The 18,960-nt window shown below is 49.4% G+C and overlaps 2 protein-coding genes and 1 long non-coding RNA gene across 12 annotated transcripts in view; 1 reads left to right on the plus strand and 2 right to left on the minus strand.

The window, feature by feature from the left end:
- The window catches only part of SARDH (sarcosine dehydrogenase), a 65,275-nt gene extending 55,473 nt beyond the window's left edge, over window positions 1-9,802 (minus strand). For 2 of the 5 annotated variants that reach the window (XR_015745384.1, XR_015745386.1), the window contains exons 1-3: window positions 9,440-9,773; window positions 5,597-5,924; window positions 3,063-3,241 (exon numbers count right to left, since the gene is read on the minus strand). Coding sequence is in view for 2 of the 5 variants with exons in the window: in XM_087943856.1 (XP_087799982.1) it covers window positions 3,063-3,241; window positions 5,597-5,918 (501 nt within the window). In the remaining 3 variants the exon portion in view is untranslated. Of the gene's footprint in view, window positions 1-3,062; window positions 3,242-5,596; window positions 5,925-8,661; window positions 8,976-9,439 lie in introns of those variants that run through there. The other 3 variants (XR_015745385.1, XM_087943857.1, XM_087943856.1) reach the window with 2 other exon arrangements.
- Window positions 9,803-13,027: 3,225 nt separating this feature from the next.
- Window positions 13,028-18,305, plus strand: LOC148129437 (uncharacterized). Its single transcript, XR_015745388.1, has 2 exons — window positions 13,028-13,787; window positions 15,409-18,305. It is a non-coding gene; the product is annotated as an uncharacterized LOC148129437 (long non-coding RNA).
- The window catches only part of VAV2 (vav guanine nucleotide exchange factor 2), a 112,349-nt gene continuing 109,224 nt past the window's right edge, over window positions 15,836-18,960 (minus strand). For all 6 annotated transcript variants that reach the window (XR_015745387.1, XM_087943860.1, XM_087943858.1 and 3 more), the window contains one exon: window positions 15,836-18,789. Coding sequence is in view for 5 of the 6 variants with exons in the window: in XM_087943860.1 (XP_087799986.1) it covers window positions 18,742-18,789 (48 nt within the window). In the remaining variant the exon portion in view is untranslated. The remainder of the gene's footprint in view (window positions 18,790-18,960) is intronic.

The following is an 18,960-nucleotide window of genomic DNA, read 5'->3' on the forward strand; positions in this document are numbered from 1 at the left end:
GATTCCATCCACGTCCCCTCAGGCAGCCAGAGCAGGGCTCAGCAGAGATGCCTCCGGCAGGACCGCAGAAGAGTGAGCCGCCCAGCCTGCTGCTGGCACGCCAACCTTTGACCAACGCTTTGCTCTGGGCATGAGTGGGCGCAGCGGCAACCCAGCCCAGCCCACACGTCCCGCTCCTCTCGGGGACCGCAAGCTCACTTGCCCCACTCAGCCTGGCTTCCAGCTCTACCGCCAGCCACTCTTACCTTACACAGCTGGCTCCTCCTGCTGGCTACACCTTGCAGGCTGAAAGCGCAGCCCAGTGGCGCCCAAGCCAGGGCTGCACGCTTTTCCCCTGCACCCTGCAGAGCTGGAATCCGCCACCCGCCGCGCAAACCCCAATGAGCAGACTCGCCTGCTCTCGGGGGAAGAGAAGCTGCGCTCTGCCAGCTCCTTTTCCCCCAAGCATGGGCGAGGCTGCTCATTGGGGTTTGCGTGGCAGGTGGCGGATTCCAGCTTTGCTGGGCCCCAGGGCGACAGCGAGCAGCCCCCACTTGGGCTGCGCTTTCGGCCTTCCGTGCGCCCGCAGGCACCATCATGTATACTTTGGCGGCGGCTCTGTAAGCAGAGAGTCTGTATCCTGTGCATCTCTGGGAGCGCCTGAAGCTTGACGGGGCTGCCTGGGCCCTTGGTGGTCCCATGCCCTGTTGCGAGCTTGGAGTCCATGGGTTGGAAAACAACCCCCAGACTTCCGAAGAGAACTTGTCAAGTCGGGGCAGGTTGGCCATGGCCACCACACCTGAATGGCGCAACTACATTCTTTTGGAAAGGTCTGGCTGAGAGACTTGGGAAAATCCCAGGAGGTTAGGGAGGGTAGAACAAAATTGGTGCGCTAGACCGGTCGGCTGGTGTTTGCACTGGGGGAAGAGGAGCTGGCGCAACGCCAGCCGTGGCAGGAGTGCCAGAAAGGCAGCCCATTTGCCTTTGTCTCTCGTGCAGTGGCAGGAAGCCGGACATTGCCAGGGCCGGGGGCTCTAAGCAACCCAGCAGTCAGCAGGGCAGGTTAAGAAAGCAGCCTCCTGAGTAACGGTTCCGAGTGCTGCAGCTTGATCCGAGCTTGAGCATGTCCACATAGCATGCCGAATTTGGCGCTTAATGGAGCTCTGCAGGTTTGCCAATGTACTGGACCAAGAACTACCCGCACAGGCTGAGCTGGCACGATGCACAGGGTGGAAAGTGGTTGGCTGCATGGGTGTCGTGGGAACACGGCCATTCACTGATAAGGGTGTAAATACACACGCGCACACACTACCACCAGGCTGCGCGTGGGAGGAAAATTAAGACATCCTCGAAAAGATGGCCTTGCCGTTTTTTTGGGGCTCAAAAAAAAAAAAAAGACCCGGCCTTATTTTATGAGAAACACGGTATTTACTGAGTCTGTATTACTATTCTTTTTCTCATCCTTCCTATTATTTATGTCCTCCCACTTATGACTATAGCCTTGTTGCTTGTATCTCTACGATTTATATTGTTTTATTTGTTTCCTAGTATGATTTGACTGCCTATTTAGTAACCTATGACTAAGTGTTTTATCACATGATTCTTGATGAATGAATTTTTTCTTTCTTTTTATGCACCAAAGACAAACTCCTTGTGTGTCCAAACACATTTGCTCAATAAAGAATTCTATTCAATTCTAAAAAGGGATCAAACATGTTTTAAATCCATTTAAACGCCATTCAAAAACAGCCAACCTGACAGAGGTGGAAGGGACCTTATAGGTCATCTAGTCCAACCCCCTGCTCAAGCAGGAGACCCTATACTGTTCTGGACAAATGGCTGCCCAATCTCTTCTTAATAACCTCCAGTGATGGAGCCCCCACAACTTCTGGAGGGAAAGACGTTCACTGTTTAATTGTTCTCGCTGTCAGGAAGTTTCTGCTTAAGAAAGGAAGGAAGCACATTGGTTTGCAGGAACTTCTGTCAACTGAGTTTTAATCTTTCTGTGGAGTTGATTCCTGGACTTTTTACCTAGTAAAGCCGATACGTACTAGCAAAAACTTACTGGAATCACACGACTCCCTTTCTGTAAGCACAGTTCTGGCTTCTGTTATATAAACCAGCTGTCAACTTCGAACCGAACCTGGCACCAGCCCTACCTCCTCCCTTGCTGGGACTGTGTGCTTTCAAAAGTGGGACCCTCCTAATTTAGCTGAGGGATCTGAATCCTGTCCCTCCCCCCAAATCCCCATGAGGAAGATATGCATTCCATAGAATCCAGAGGTGAATTGGTGGCCTGAACTACAGAGGGGCACCTCCACCTGCCTCCAGGAACCTATTTTAAGAGGGACACAAAGGCCAAAAGCACAGAGCTGGTAAAGAGTCAGAAGGAAGCAGAGGGATTTAATTTAGTTTACTTTATTGTCATTGCACCTCATACAACGAAATCATAGATAGATGCAGGGGTGGGAATTCTACCGGCTCGGACCGGTTCTATAGAACCGTTTGTTACGATTCTGCAGAGTTCGGAGAACCAGCAAATCGTACCCATGGCTGGCCCCTCCCCTCCCCTCCCAGTCAGTCCTTAGCGACATCACTGACTGTGTTCTTCCCCACCCAGTCACTCCTTAAAGTATTACATTTTCCCCCCTCCCGACGACCAGCTGTTCTGATGATCAGCTGTGCCGGAATCCCCCTCGCTGTCTTAGTGCTTCACCCAGGAGGTTATCCTGAGGCCCAGGAGGCAAAAAGGGACACGCAGGGGTTGTGCTGTGCCCCCCCTGCACTCCGTTTTTTTGCCTTCCTGGGAGCAAAAATGCCCCCCCAGGAGGCTTCCCTGAGGCCCAGGAGGCCAAAAAAATGGGGAGGGGTGTGTGTGCAAAAGAAGCCCACCCTACATGGCCACGCCCATATAGCCACGTCCACAGAACCGGTTGTTAAAAAAATGGAATCCCACCCCTGGCCAGAGAGCCAAAGCCACTCCGAAGGTTGAAGGAAGGCTGCTGTGAGAAGGATCTCCAAGGAAGGACCAGAGAGATGATGCCAACACTCAAGCAGCAACACTCAGGCGGCTTCCTACTTACTGACATGAGCCTCTTGTACTCGTCCAGCCTTTGCTTGTTGGAAGCAATGAAGAGTCCTCCGTTTTGGATCCAGCCCGAGTGGAGGCCCGTCTCTTCCTCCAGCTCCCAGCTGATCACATTCCGGGTGTGAGTCAACAGCTCCACCTCCACATCACTCGGGCGCAACTGCCACAAGAGCCCTGGGGAAGGGGAAGGCAAGGAGGGAAGGCCATAAGGACACAACTGGGCCACAAGCCTGCAGGGCTTTCTGAGGGGGTCCCAAGGGAGGAGCAGCTCCTTCAGACTCCTTTGCCTCCATTTGTTGCTCCCAGGGATGAAGGGAGGAATTTGGAAAACACCGAGTGGCATCAAGAGCCAAACCAGTCATTGGCCCCCTAGAGCAAAATTCTCTTTTCACCGAGTCCATGAAGTGGGTGTCCTAAAGGAATGATCTACACTTCATGGGCCCAGTGAAAAGACTCATGCTAAAGTTTACATGTATTAACTTAAAACAGGTTCTAAAGCGTAAACACTGAAGACACAATTACATTCAGCCAGGTGCTATGAATTCCAATTGAACAGCAATGTGATGTGCGGTGGATTCAGCAGGGGATAGAAAGAATTGCAAAGAATGAAATTCTCTGTCTTCTCCATTTGCAAAAGGCTCCCTGCCAGGACCACCCTCAGGACTGATGATGTGTTCGTTTGTTCATTCGTTTGACTTGTCTGCCACCCTGCTGGCCTAGTTATTCCCACACCCAACCTGAGGGCCTTTCCTTCAGATCTGGTGGCACCAAGAACAATCAGACTCATTTGTTTGACCTGTTTGAGCAGGGGGTTGGAGTAGATGACCTACAAGGTCCCTTCCAACTCTGTTAATCTGTAATCTGCTGTATTTATGTGGAAGGAAAGCTCTGGCCTGGAGGGGCCTTATCAGAAAATTAATTATCTAAGGCTACGGCGATTACTGGGAGCCACATATAACAAAAAGGGTCTTTCACTTCCCCGTTGGGAAAGAGCTGGGCATATTTGGAGCATCTTGAGACACAGACTGGAGTTTGATGCTGACTCTCGGGAAATATTCATGGAAAATACTATTTTACGAATAGGTTGAGATGTTCTATTGGAAAGGATTATTATTTCATAATTCAGTATGGACAGATTTTGGAACCTCAGTTTGTATCACAAACTTAAATGTATCTTTAAAGTTGAAATTACTGACATTCACAAAGATAATGGACAATGAATATTATAATATTTGATAATGGAACTAAGTCCTTAAAATTGTTAAATTTGTTTCTTTGGACTTGAAATTAATGCATCAAAAGATTTTACTTGGACTTTATTGTAACCCAAAAATGCATCTCTGAAAGATTTTCTTAGTTGATGATATAGGAAATCTGGAAATACATTAAAGATTTGGTCTTGTCTGTTTCTTTCTGGAATAAAATTATTTCACAGGTTAATACATTCCTGGATATTTTCATGTTAAAAAGCTAATATTATTTTGATTTCTATCTCCAAATTTTTTACTTTGTTTCAGAAGAACTCTGCCTATGCAGGTCATGGGAATAGCAAAAGGGAGTAACACAGAGAAATTGGAACTGTAGTACTGCTCTGGACATCTAGGTTTGTTTAAGAAGTGTAGAGTTTATCCATTTTTGAAAAGACTGGATTTTGTAACACAACAAGGTCTCATTGAAATGGATCTCCTAATATTTAACAATGATTTTTTTTTAAGGAGTAACATTTTTATTGAATTTTCTCTTTGAGAACTCTGGTGGCAGTCCCCCTGGGGATCCATGACCTTATTTCTGATGGGGACATTCTCTGGCCTGGCAATTTTGTAAACGGTGTGCCTTTTTATGGTGGTGCATGGTGGCACAGGGCTAGAGTGGTGGCTACTTCTGCTGACTGCCAGCTGACTGCAATTTGGCAGTTCAAATCTCACCAGGCTCAAGGTTGACTCAGCCTCCCACCCTTACGAGGTGGGTAAAATGAAAACCCAAAAGTTGTTGGGGGCAAGAGGCTGACTCTGCACAATGCTTAGAGATGACTGCAAAGCACTGTGAAGTGGTATATAAGTCTATTGCTTCGTCCCTCCATCCCACCCGGTGGTTAGAATGTGGTATTGTAGGCTAACTCTGCCCACTGCCATCAGTTCGATCCTGACCGGCTCCAGGTTCACTCAACCTTCCATCCTTCCAAGGTGGGTAAAATGAGGACCCAGATTGTTGGGAGCAATAGGCTGACTCTGAAAAAAATGCTTAGAGGCGGCTGTGAAAGCATTGATATAGCTATGTATAAGTCTAAGGGCTATTGTTATTACATGGGTACCAGATAAAGGTAGCAGCTGCAGGGATGAACCATCAGTGTAATCACTGTAAGGAAAACATTTAAGCTTGAGGATCTGATCAGCTGCTAAGAGAAGAGAAGACTGCTTTCTGGCCCCATCCTGACCAACAGCTTGGATCACACGAGTGATGGACCCTCCACGATGGCCACCCACATAATCCCGCAAAGAGGACCCTCCCACCAGCAGCTCCCTTCTTTACCTGCGGTGTGCCAGGTGGTCCCCGAGGTCAAACGGTCCCTTTCAAGCAGGACCACGTTGGTCATGCCCATCTTGGCAAGGTGGTAGATTGTCTGGCATCCGAGGCTGCCCCCACCCACCACCACCACATCTGCGGAGGCAGGAAGGGGCTTTATAGGCCCTCCACGGGAGGAGTGGCCCTCTTCCTTCAGCGTCTTCTGGTATGGGACATTCTTCTCCGTAGTCAGGCCAGCACCGCTAGTGAAGAACCGGAGCCCTCGTCCAGAGTGGGGTAATTGTCGAGCTGCTGCTGTTGCTTGGAGCACACGCCCCAGGTGGGCCATGGCCACCTGAAGAGAGAGGACATTGTTGCCAGGCCCCCAGAAGACAAAGAATATACTCCCGGGGAACCAACCAGCTATGATGCCCCCGTGAGAACTGGACGCCGTCTCTGCCAGGAAAATTCTTCTTCCCCACATTATCCAAGTTAGCAAAGCCTGGGAGCTCCCTGCCTCAGCCTGGCCAAATTGCCATATTATGTTCCTTGCTCAGCTCTGGGCTCCAGACGCAATGGGGCAAGCCAACCAAAGCCTCAGTGGGGCGGAAATAAGTGGAACCATACAAGGAAGGAGGAGGAGGAGGAGGAGGAGGAGGAGGAGATAACTGCCTCAGGTCATTTGAAGGGCTTTAAATGAAAAAGGGAAGAAGAGGGTGACTAATCTTTAAGAGCAAACCCCAAGCACAACCTTTTTTAGTAGAGGTGGAAGGGACCTTGGAGGTCTTCTAGTCCAGCCCCCTGCTCAAGCAGGAGATTCTCTCTGGATAGACTAGACTAGACTAGACTAGACTAGAAATCTAGTCTCTTCTTAAAAACCTCCAGTGGTGGAGCGCCCACAATTTCTGGAAGCAAGCTATTCCACAAATCAGACAATGAAGAAGGCGATGGTGAGAAGGAAGGGGAATCTAATACAAATCAGGAGATGTAGGAAGCAAATGCAGCCATAAAGAGCTCAGATGCCTATACACTAATGCCCAGAGTTTGGGGAACAAAGAGGGAGAACTTGAAGTCCTGGTACATAAGGGGAAGTACAAAATTGTTGTCATTATTGAAACTTGGTGGGATGGAACCCATGATTGGAACATACTGCTAGGACATAAATTGTTCAAAAGAAACAGACCTAACAAAAGAGGAGGAGTTACACTGTATGCAAGAAACCACTACACCTCTACAAAACTACACAATACCATGGATGAAAGCCTTTCAGAACGCATTTGTGTGACTATCAGAGGGGGAAAGGAATGATATCGCCATAGGCATATACCCAACCAAGGAGGAAATAGATAACTTTCTGTTAATCAGTAAAGTGTAGTGTGCAGGAAACACACCACTGCAGCAATGGGAGGCAACCACTTTATAAATACTTAGTAAGATCACACCTGGAATATTGCATCCAGTTTTGGTCACATCACAAAAAAGATGTTGAGACTTTGGAAAATGTGCAAAGAAGAGCAACTAACATGATTAAAGATCTGGAGACTAAAACATATAAAGAATGGTTGCAGCTATTGGTTTGGGTAGTTTAGAGAAAAGAAGAATTAGGGGTGACATTATAGCACTATTCCAGTATTTGAGGGTCTGCCACAAAGAAGAGGGGGTCAATCTATTATCCAAAGCACCAGAAGGCAAGACAAGAAACCATGGATGGAAACTGAACAAGGAGAGAAGCAACCTGGAATTGAAGAGAAACTTCCTAACAATGAGGACGATTAACCAGTGGAAGAGCTTGCCGTCAGAAGTTGTGGGTGCTTAATCATCTATTCATTTTAGGTGAGTTCAAATCAACAGGACCAGATGGATTGCATCCCAGGGTTCTGAAGGAACTGGCAAATGTCATCTTGGAACTACTTGGGGTGGAGGGAATCAAAGCTCCTGGAGCATGGGGGAACTGCCAGAGGACTGGAAAAGAGCTGGTGTGGTTCCAACAATGGAACCAAGACTCTACAACCAATGCTTGACACTGATTACCTGCAAAATCAGGCAGCAGGTTTGTGAGCACCGAGAAATGAACAGGAAGCCAACCTGGGTTTCTTAAAAAGTAGGTGATGCTGAACAAAGCTTATTGCCTTGTGGATCAGGGAAATACCGTGGGCATAGTTTACTTAAACTTCAGCAAGGTATTGGATAAAGGAGACCGCAGCATACGTCTTGGTGAGATAGAACGATGTGGAGAGACAGCATAACCACCACATGGATTCATAACTGTCCGACCAACCGCACTCAGTGTGAGAATGAAAACTGCATCTACATGGAGGGAAGTAAGCAGTCAGATTCCTCCGGGTTCTGTCTTAGGCCAGAACTCTTCAACGTCTTCATAAACAATTTAGATGAGGGGATAGAAGAGAAACCCATCAAATCTGCAGATGAAACCAAGGTCGGAGGGATTGACTCAGACTTTTGCTAGTTCTGGTTACCACAATACAAAAAAAGATGTAGATACCCTGGAAAGTGTGCACAGAAGCGTAGCAACATAAGGGGTTGAGGTTAAATCTGTAAGATGAACCGTTGGGGGAACTAGGTGTTAGCCTATTGAGAAGAACTGGGGGGAGAGAGTTAGGATAACTATCTTCCAGTACTTGAGGGACTGCCACAGAGAAGAGGGGTTGAGGGGGCAGGAGGTATTGGGTGAGGGCTTGTTAAAGAGAGATCCAACTAGAAGTAAGGAGAAATTTTCTGACAGTGAGAACAATTAATCGGTGGAAGAGCTTGCCTCCTGGTGCTCCATCACTGGAGGTTTTCAACATGAGATTGGACAACCATTTGATGGGGATGATATAAGGTCTCCTGCCTTGAGTAAGCGGTTGGACTAGTAGACCTCCAAGGTCTCTCCCAGCCCTATGATTCTATGTTCTGTGTTTGTTACTACTACTGCTTACTCGGATTCTCATCTCTTTTCCTGCAGGGTGCCTAGAAACTCCAAGAACATTAACTAAGATATGCCAACGCTCAGACAACTCTTAAAAAGGCCTGAATGATTTTTCAGAGAACTGTAATTATTCTAAAGGAGGCAAAAGGTGATGCATACATACCCACACCCACACCCAGGGGCTACGGGTGGCAATTACAACGATGGGTGCAGCTGCTGGGAAGCTGCCCAAATGCTGCTGTGCCACTTCAGGGCCTTCACACAGCAACAACAGGAATGCGGGCTTCCCAGTCTGAAGGCTTCCCCTTACAGGGAAAAGGCTGCCCAGGGAAGGCAGAGGAGCAGGAAGGGGAGCCCGGGATCTTCTGAGGAGCAGAGCAGCTCAACCGCTTCTCCCTCGCCACCCTCGGAAACCGAGAAGAGACTCTCCAAGAGGGGCAGTGCCCCCCACTCCCGCCCGACCCATTCCGGCCTATCGGTCACTATGGGGGAGCAGAACATTCCCCCCCCCCCAATACAGGCAGGAGGAGCCGCAGAAACCGCTCGGATTGGCTCGGGCGGGGGGAGGATAAAGAGGCAGCCCCCCCCTCCCACGTGGACTCTGCACTCCGCGGGTCTCGGCCAGCAGCTGCGGCTCATCCCCAGAAATGCCCGTCCGGCCCCGGGGAAGCGCCGCTTTGGCGGCTCCGCCCTCCGGAGTCCCGCAGGGTCCCGAATGCTGCCCCCAGGCGAGCCTTCGCGGCGCTTCCCGAGCCCCTCCGCCAAGAGCCCGGCAGGCGCCCGAGCCACGTGGCAGGCTTCGAGCAGGTGGCCGCGCGGAAGAGCCGCCGGAGCGGACCCGTCTCTAGCCCGCCCCGCCGCCGGGAAAGGAGCCTCCAGCCGCCGCCCGCGAGCCGACGGGCTTGGGGCGCCCTAGAAGCGCCTCCCCGCCGCTCGGTTACCTCTCCGGTCAGGTCGGCGCCGCCTGGGCAACTTCGCCTCCGGGCCCACCTGGGTGCCCCGCGGCCGCCGCTCAAAAGCGCCCGGAGCCACCGAGCAGGAGCAGCCCGGCGAGCAGCAGCTCCCGCGCCGAAAGCCCCAGCCGGCAGGCAGCAGCCGGGGCGGAGCCGGCAGGGAAGCCGCCGCCGAGGAGCCGAGGGCCAAGGGGGGCGGGGTGGAGGAGGAGGAGGAGGGCAAAGGAGACCCCCCCCCTCGGCGGGGGGCGCGGCACTCGCTCATGGGCTGCGGCGGAGGCGGTCCCGGCTCGCCTGTTGAGGGAACAGCTGCCGCCACCGCCTCTCCCTGCTGGGCCGTTGCCCGGCCCCGTTTCGAGCCTGCGACGGACGCAGCGCCGCGGACGCCTGGTTCCCCCAAAGCACCCCCGCCAGGTAAGAGTTGGGAGGGACCGCCCGGGGCTGCCTTCCTCCAATCCAAGAGCACACAACGGATACACACTCAAGGCACCAAGCTTGACTGCAGGAAAGACGACTTCAGCTACAGAGTGGTCACTGTCTGGAATGCTCTACTTGCCTCTGGGGTTTCTTCCCCAAACCCCAAAAACCTTAACCTTAGACTGTCTACTATTGACCTCACCCCTTTCCTAAGAAGCCTGTAGGGGGAGTGCATAAGCGCACCAATCGTGCCTACGGTCCCTGTCCTATTGTTTCTTTTTTATTTTTCGTACGTATCCATTTCATGCATCCATAACTATGTTATACTTATACCTGTTATAATTGCTTGACAAATAAATAAACAAATAAATAAACAAACTGCCTGCAGGTCTGAAGCCATTGCAGTCAAGGGGCCGCCAGACCTTCCTGTGAAGACCTCCAGGGACGCAGCACTGACCCCTCGGGAGAGGGAAGCTGCCCCGTTGTCATTGTCCAAAAATCTCTCCTTTAGTTCTAGGTAGGCTGAGTTTCCCTCTGTTAACCCAAAGGTGCTTTTTCAAAAGGCAACTGGACTTTCTTGCTTTCTCCTTGAAGGCGTTTCGTTTCTCGTATACCACTTCCCAGCGCTTCACAGGCCTCTCTAAGCAGTTTATAGAGTCAGCCTGTTGCCCCCAATAATCTGGGTCCTCATTTGACCCACCTCGGAAGGACGGAAGGCTGAGTCAACCTGGAGCCTGGTGAGATTTGAACTGCCAAATTGCAGTCAGCTGGCAGCCAGCAGAAGGAGCCTGCAGTCCTGCACACTCTAACCACTGCACCCCCACCATACACACTTTCCATCCATTACTTCATATCCTGCCCTCAGTTGCTTTTGGAGAATAGTCCATCCCATATTCTCTGTGACAGCGGCTCAAGTATTGGAAAACACTCCCCCTCAGTCTTTTGATAGAGTACAGACCTGGCTCCCTCAGCCGTTCTTCAGCCTTTCATCATAAGATTTAGCTTTCAGACTCTTTATCATCTCTGTTGCTCTGCTCTGTATATTTTCTATGGTCTTAGCTTCTTTTTTCATCATGACCCAAACTGTATGCAATATTCCAGGTTTGGCCTCACTGGTACAATACAAAGCGGTATTATCATCTCTCATGTTCTTGATGCTCTACTTCTGTTGATGCAACTTAGGACAGTGTTGGCTATTTTGAAAGCTGCAGCACATGGTTGGCTCATACCTAAGTGGTTGTCCACTTAAATCCCTCTCCCCGTTATTGTTTAACCAGGTCTCCTCCTGGGACGCTGCCATTCTGATGGAGGGGTGGGAGGAGGCTATCAGGGTTGCATTTTTTGCATGCTTTTCTTTTGCTGTAATTGCATGGCATTTAGAGAAAGGGACTATCTGAGAGAGATGATGGACTTCCTCCCAGCTGGTTTTAGTCTGACACTTCATCCCCACTTACCCTGGGGATGAACTGCTATCAAGCCAACACCTCAGAGTTCTCCAAACACCTTTCTGGTACTGTATTGGCTCCTGGTGAAGGCGGGGTGGGGTTCTGAATGGGAAAGAATCGCTTTGTGTGGGAACTTCAGATTCTGCCTGACTTCTTTCCAATCCGTCTCTCTTTTCTCTCAAGAAAAAATCCTTTGGATAACTACTTCTTTCAAGAGTCATGAGGAGATAGATGAGGCAGATCCTTAGACTTGTTTTATACCTGTGCATTTGGTTTTTCCTGCCTAAGTGTAGGATGTTACTTTTCTCACCACTGAATTTCATTTTCTTTGATACAGTGTTCAAGTGTTCAGGTCTGCCAAGTTCTTTCTGCACCTTGAGTCTTATCTTCTGAAGTGTTACCTATTAGCTTAGTGTCATCCATAATTTTGATGAGTTTCCTTTCTATCCCTTCATCCAAATCATTTAGGAAAATGTTGAAAAGTACTTGGTCTAAGATAGAATTTTGGAGTTCCCGACTGCATGCTTCCCTCCATGTTCTACTGAGGATTACACATTTAAGTGTGGTTAATCATCCAGTTACAAATTCATCAGGTGGTGATGTTGTGTATCCTACATTTTTCTATCTTACCAAGAAATAGGTTGTGGTCTACTTTGTCAAATGCCTTATTGAAATATAAGTACAGGTGAAACTCGAAAAATTAGAATATCGTGCAAAAATTCATTTATTTCAGTAGTGCAACTTAAAAGGTGAAACTAATATATGAGATAGACTCATTACATGCAAAGCAAGATAGTTCAAGCCGTGATGGGTCATAATTGCCATGATTACAGCTCACAGCTCATGAAAAACCCAAATCCACAATCTCAGAAAGTTAGAGTATTGTGAAAAGGTGCAATATTCTAGGCTCAAAGTGTCCCACTCTAATCAGCTAATTAAGCCATAACACCTGCAAAGGGTTCCTGAGCCTTTAAATGGTCTCTCAGTCTGGTTCAGTAGGAATCACAATCATGGGAAAGACTGCTGACCTGACAGTTGTGCAGAAACCATCATTGACACCCTCCATAAGGAGGGAAAGCTTCAAAAGGTAATTGCAAAAAAAGTTGGATGTTCCCAAAGTGCTGTATCAAAACACATTAATAGAAAGTTATGTGGAAGGGGAAAGTGTGGAAGAAAGGGGTGCACAAGCAGCAGGGATGACCGCAGCCTGGAGAGGATTGTCAGGAAAAGGCCATTCAAAAGTGTTGGGGACTTTCACAAGGAGTGGACTGAGGCTGGAGTCAGTACATCAAGAGCCACCACACACAGACGGATCCTGGACATGGGCTTCAAATGTCGTATTCCTCTTGTCAAGCCACTCCTGAACAACAAACAACAAACAAGCGCCTTACCTGGGCTAAAGAAAAACAGACCTGGTCTGTTGCTCAGTGGTCCAAAGTCCTCTTTTCTGATGAGAGCAACTTTTGCATCTCATTTGGAAACCAAGGACCCAGAGTCTGGAGGAAGAATGGAGAGGCACACACTGCAAGATGCTTGAAGTCCAGTGTGAAGTTTCCACGGTCTGTGTTGATTTGGGGAGCCATGTCATCTGCTGGTGTTGGTCCACTGTGCTTCATTAAGTCCAGGGTCAATGCAGCCGTCTACCAGGAGATTTTGGAGCACTTCATGCTTCCTTCCGCAGATGAGCTTTATGGGGATGCTGACTTCATTTTCCAGCAGGACTTGGCACCTGCCCACAGTGCCAAAAGCACCAAAACCTGGTTTAATGACCATGGGATTACTGTGCTTGATTGGCCAGCAAACTCGCCTGACCTGAACCCCATAGAGAATCTATGGGGCATTGCCATGAGAGACATGAGACCGAACAATGCAGAAGAGCTGAAGGCCACTACTGAAGCATCCTGGTCTTCCCTAACACCTCAGCTGTGCCACAGACTGATAGCTTCCATGCCACGCCGCATTGAGGCAGTAATTGCTGCAAAAGGGGCCCAAACCAAGTACTGAGTACATATGCATGCTTATCCTTTTCAGAAGTCCGATATTGTTGTATGTACAATCCTTGTTTTATTGATTGCATGTAATATTCTAATTTTCTGAGATTGTGGATTTGGGGTTTTCATGAGCTGTAAGCCATAATCATCTTAATTATGACAAATCATGGCTTGAACTATCTTGCTTTGCATGTAATGAGTCTATCTCATATATTAGGTTCACCTTTTAAGTTGCATTACTGAAATAAATGAACTTTTGCACGATATTCTACTTTTTTGAGTTTCACCTGTATTATGTGCTGACAGCATTTCACTGGTCTACTAGTCACTGTGTCAAAGAATGAAATAAAATTTGTTTGGCGTGATCTATGACAAATACATTGTTGGGTTCTGATTATTGCTTTGTTCGCTTCTAGGTATTTGCAGATCAGTTGCTTGATTACCTTTTCCAGGATCTTCCAGATACTGATGTTGGGCTGATTGGTCTGTAATTTCCTGGATCCATTCCCCCCACCCCTTTTGAACTGTTAAACATGATTTTTGACATTACATTTATATTTACTGACAAAGAAATAAAGGGAGACTAGTAGAGATTTATTTCAAGCTATTTAGCTCTTGTCAGCTAGGGTTATTCTTCTGGGATTCTGGTTTACTGGGGCTTTTTTTAGCTAAGAAGTTACGAAAAATTTTAGGCTGGATTGTTTTAGTGTTATTACATTGAGGACATTTGGGTGGGCAAAAGGGTTGCTTATTCTCAGGGAGGATGTGGGGACAAAGCAATAATGGATGCTCTTCAATTATTTTAAGCTGCTCTCACTGGGAGCAGGAGCCAGGATAAGTCTCTCTCTCTCCCTCCCTCTCCCCGCCCCGTGTGTATGTGTGAGTGTGTGTGTGTGTGTGTGTGTGTGTGTGAGAGAGAGAGAGAGAGAGAGAGAGAGAGGGAGAACTGCATACTAGGTATCATTCCAAAGGAAAGTCATGGAGTTAGAAAGGAAACAATGTTATCCATCCAATGGAATGTTCTGGGTGCATGACCTGCATCCTGCATGACCCTCAACACAGGTGTCCTGCCAAAGGATGAAGCTGGAAGGGAAGCAGCTCCATCTTACCCACCTTGGTTCCATCCCTGGCTTTGGGCTCTACGCTTCCTCCGTAGAATTACATGAAGAAGCTGGAGCTTTGGCGGCGCTTGTGGTTTCCTGGCCAGAAGGGACCCAAACAGATCCATCTTAGCAAATCCAAATTATACATCACCTTCTTGCCCAGGCAACCAATGCAGTTTTTTGCTTCATCCCCATGACTGAGTGGTCTGAGCAGGCTTGAACTCAAGAGGGACAAGACTGAATAGATGTGGATGTTTGCACACTTCTGAATCCGGAGTGGTTCCATCTTTGATCCGGATTAGGACTATAAGGAATCTCTTCAGATTTTGACAGGTGGAAGGGGGACAGCTCCTGCCCAAGCAGCAGGTGGCAAATGATCAGGAATGCCTGCACCCAGTTGCACCTACACCTAGGTTAGAAAGCCTTTTAGATGGTCACCTTGGCATTTGGACTGTCACAATATGCCCTTCAAAATGAAGAAATCCATTATTAGCTTAGCTCTGAACTGCAGCGAAAAGTCAATGAATCTTTGCACTTTAGGGCTTATAAAGATGGGAAATTGGTGAAGATAATGTAAGAAACAAAAAAATATACTTCCAAAAAGTATGTGGTCTTGCAAAAGATAGGGGAGAAGGTGTGAGTGTGTACTTCTGCTCACCTGGTTACATGGAAATGAAAGCCGGATTTGTCCAGAGAAACATACAAGTATTCAAAGGGGCTTTTTCAAGAGGCAAATGGACTTTCTGTTTTGTCTTTGAAGACGTTTCACTTCTCATCCAAGAAGCTTCTTCAGCTCTGACTAGGACTCCTGCCATAATTGAAGAAGCTTCTTGGATGAGAAGAGAAACCTCTTCAAAGAAAAAAACATAAAATCCAGTTGCCTCTTGAAAAAGCATCTTTGGGACAACCATGACCTAGATGGCTGAGAATCTCCATAGACATACATGTATTCATTTAAAACATACCATTTTTAATCAGCATTTAATGTTTTATCTTTGCAGCTGGTTCATTGCAAAGCTGCCTCCAACTGCAGCAGAACACAAGTATTTTGAGGTGGACCAATAGATGGAGAGACTTCACTGGCAGCAGGTCACCTGGGGGAAACTTGAAAGAAAGATTGTGGACCATGGTCAAAATCTACCTCTCTGGTCTCTAGGAGTCAAAATGACTTAATGGCACAAAATCAAAAATAGGTAAGATGTCTGTTGTGCTCAGATGTCATATGGCCCAGGAAACCATGTAAAAGGAGGGGAAATTCTCAATGAAGCAAAATTGTTTGCTAGAGAAAATAAGAGATTTCTCTAAGTGTTGAGAATTAAGGATATTGTATATCTAAATATATTAGCCATTTTTCATCCATTCCTTCCTGGCCTCAATTTAGGAGAGTGCAAAAAATAAAGTAAAAAGAGAGACCAATACATCAGAGAATGTTGTCCATATTATTTTTCCATTATTATATTTCTTTTTAAAAACATTTTTGCAAAATCAAAATATATGTACAATATTTTGCCCTTTTAATAAAAAATCTTTTTTCTTATTCACAAATAGGAGAGTGGCTGGGGAGAGTAATTCATTACAAACCAAGCACCTCCTGGGGGGGGAAAGAAATGTTACATCCGCAAACAAAAAACAGCCTTCCTTTTTTTTCAATCAAGAAGTATTTTGATTTTTCTTCAGAAGGACCATCTTGCGTAGGTACGATGGCAAGGTGTATTTTGAGAAGAAACGCCTCTTTTCAGTCTTCCTCTTGCTTAACCTCGTTTTCCAAACGTACGGATGGACTTCTGTAAGGGCTGAACTTCTGCACGTGCTCAGACAAGTGGCGTCTGCAACAGAGGCAGCCCCACAGCACTGGCTTTTCTCCACAACAACCCTGCGCAGGTGGCCTCGTCTCCCGGGGCTCACTCAGCCAGGAGTGGGCTTCAGCCCCGGCCTCCCAGTCCTGGCCCAGCACTTCCCTCACCCAGTTCACAGAACAGGCAAACCTGCCTGGTGGAGACTGGGTGGTTGCCTTTCTTTCGCTTGTCCTTCTCCAGATGGGGTCACCGTCTCCTTCTGGTCCTCCCCCACTTCCCCCCACTGCATCCACTGGGGGGATTCTGGAGGGCTCCAGAAAGAGGGGAAAGATGCAGATGCTTCAAGCCTGGCCTTCTCCTGGTGGCCTCTGCCCCATCTGCAGCACAGGCTGGGAGAGGCCGTCTCCAAGAGGGGAAAGGGGCCAGTTAGGAAGATGCTGCACGGGCTCCCTTCTGGCACCGGGTGTGCTGCGGTGGGCCCTCCCTGGTGCCTTCATGCCTCTTGCTAACCCTCTCTTGGCTTCGGGAGGAACTGGGGAGCGGTCCAGGGAGATGCGAGCAGCATATTTCTCTGCTCTGGTTCTGCAAAGCATCTCTGGGTCCCAGCTCAGAGCACGGAATCCCACCCAGGCTGCAGAACTCCAGGCAAGGCCTAGAGAGCAGCAAAGAGAAGACAAACAGTCCCTCTTAGGCTATCTAGTGGTCACTGGGGTTTTCGCAAGCCAGACCGACTTTCTTTCCTTTCTCCTACCTACACACACACACACCCCGGCCCCAGTGGCTTCAATCTAAGTGGGAAGGGCAGCTGAGCTCCCTCCTCCCTAGGGCGATTTGCTTGATGACCCAACGGGTTCTAGCTGGGGATCCCACCCAGCTGCTGCTGATCAACTTCGTTGAGCTCTCTCTGTCTGTCTGTGTGTCTTTCTGCCTCTCTCTACCACACGTAGCTATTTCCCTACATGAAAAGGGAAACGACTGAAAGGTCCCTCTGCTCCCTGACCCAGGGCCAGCCCCATTTCTGGAGGGGCACCCATGTCAGGGAATGCTTGCTTTGCTAGGCTGTCTGCAAAGGACAGAAGCAGCTGGGAAAAGCCAAGAGGATTTTAAAGTTTGAGGCTGATTTCAGGCAAACCTCAAATGGAGGCAAATCTACTGTGGGCTCAGGCCTGCGCTTGGGCATCCAAGCGCAGATCTGCTGGGGGTGGGCAAGCGGAGGGGCTGCTGTGCCAATCTCGGGGCAGCAGCAGATGGCCTCGGCAGCCTCTGGGAGACCTTGGCCTCTGCCCCCACCAGAAAAGCCAAGCTCCTGCCCCACAAGCAGCCCCCTGGCCCCAAAGCCCTTTGCAAGCCGGGGAAGCGGCTCAGTGCTCAAGAGAGCTCCTTGAGGCATGTTTGGAAGGGAAAGTTAAACCAACTTATGGCCTTCATCTCCCCAAAGTCCCAAAGGCAGAGAGATTCCACCTTTGCAGCAGCTCCCCAGATGTTTTGGGGCTGGGGGGTGGGGAGCCGAATGCTGGAGAGATCCCTGCAGGGGATCTGCGTGCATCTGTGGCAGCCGTGGGGACGGCGCCTGTTCTACCGGACGCTAATCCTCTTTGGCCGCCTCTTCTCCCAGCAGAAGCTCCTCCAGCTCTGGATGGATGGGAACTGTTTTGCCAGCAGGATGAGCAATAAGGCAAAGGCTTCCTGAGGAATGCAGAGGGCAGCAGCAGGAGCCAGCAGGCCCTGAGGAGGCCAAGCGATGCCGGGCCAAGCTGGATGTGCGACTGGCCGAGGCTCCTGGAGGCCTCGGGGTCCGTTCTGGCAGCCGGCTCAGACAGGTTCCCAGCACTGATGGAGGAAAGACCCACAAGCCAGAGGGAGAGGCAGCCGTGGGGTGCAGCCCACGTCTCTCTCGTGCTTCCTTCTCTCCAGCCAGATGTTTGCATTGCAGTCCCAAATTCAAGGCAGGCTCAGGAAGAATCCCAGCAATTCTGGGGATGCTCACTTGGTAACTGGATGGATTCTCTCCTCAACCACAAAGGGGCCCACTCACATTTAGGGCCGCTTCAGGTGGCCCACGGCCACAGTGGACACCAGGACTTGCAGAAACTCCCCACCCCCACCCCCCAAAAAACCCCTAAGCCAAGGGCACTCTTGGCAGCATGCTCCCAAATCCTAGAGAAGCATCTCTTCTAGTATCCCACCCAAGCATCAGACACCACCAAGCCCATCTTCCACACCTCAGAAGGCTTTGTAGTGCCGCTGCTTCTGGCCAGGCCATCGGTCCAGCCTGCCTTCCCCAGAGGCTTCGTGGTTTTCTGCAAATGCCATTTGGCTCTTCCGTGCCAGGAAATCAGAAGGAGAGAAGCAGCCGTGCCTTGCCCATGCGCCCACGTTCCTCCAGCCCCACTGCTGCACATTCCCCTCATGCACTCACGCCCACGGGCTGGGGAGTGGGCTCTCTCCTCGGTGCTGGAAGAACAGTCCAGTTTCCCTCGGAGGCCCAGAGACGGCCGGGGCTGCCCTTGGAGACAGTAGCTCCTGCCAGTCTGGGCATCACTGCACCCCCTCCTCCTCCACGTAGGTCGAAGGGAACCAGCCAATCTGCAAGAAAGCAGGAGGGAGCATAAGGACGGAGGGGCAGCCCAGACGGGGCAGGGACCAGGCCAGGCCTGGGGGGGGGGGGTGTGGAGGGGCTTTTGTGACTGAGTGGGCTTGAGAGAACAGGGGCCGGCACTGGCCTTGTGCTCATCTGCCTGTATCGCTGCTCCCTGG

This window comes from Notechis scutatus, chromosome 15, assembly GCF_049901735.1.
Source record: "Notechis scutatus isolate UNSWTSFEM ecotype Mainland chromosome 15, rNotScu1.2, whole genome shotgun sequence".
Classification (NCBI taxonomy): Eukaryota; Metazoa; Chordata; class Lepidosauria; order Squamata; family Elapidae; genus Notechis; species Notechis scutatus.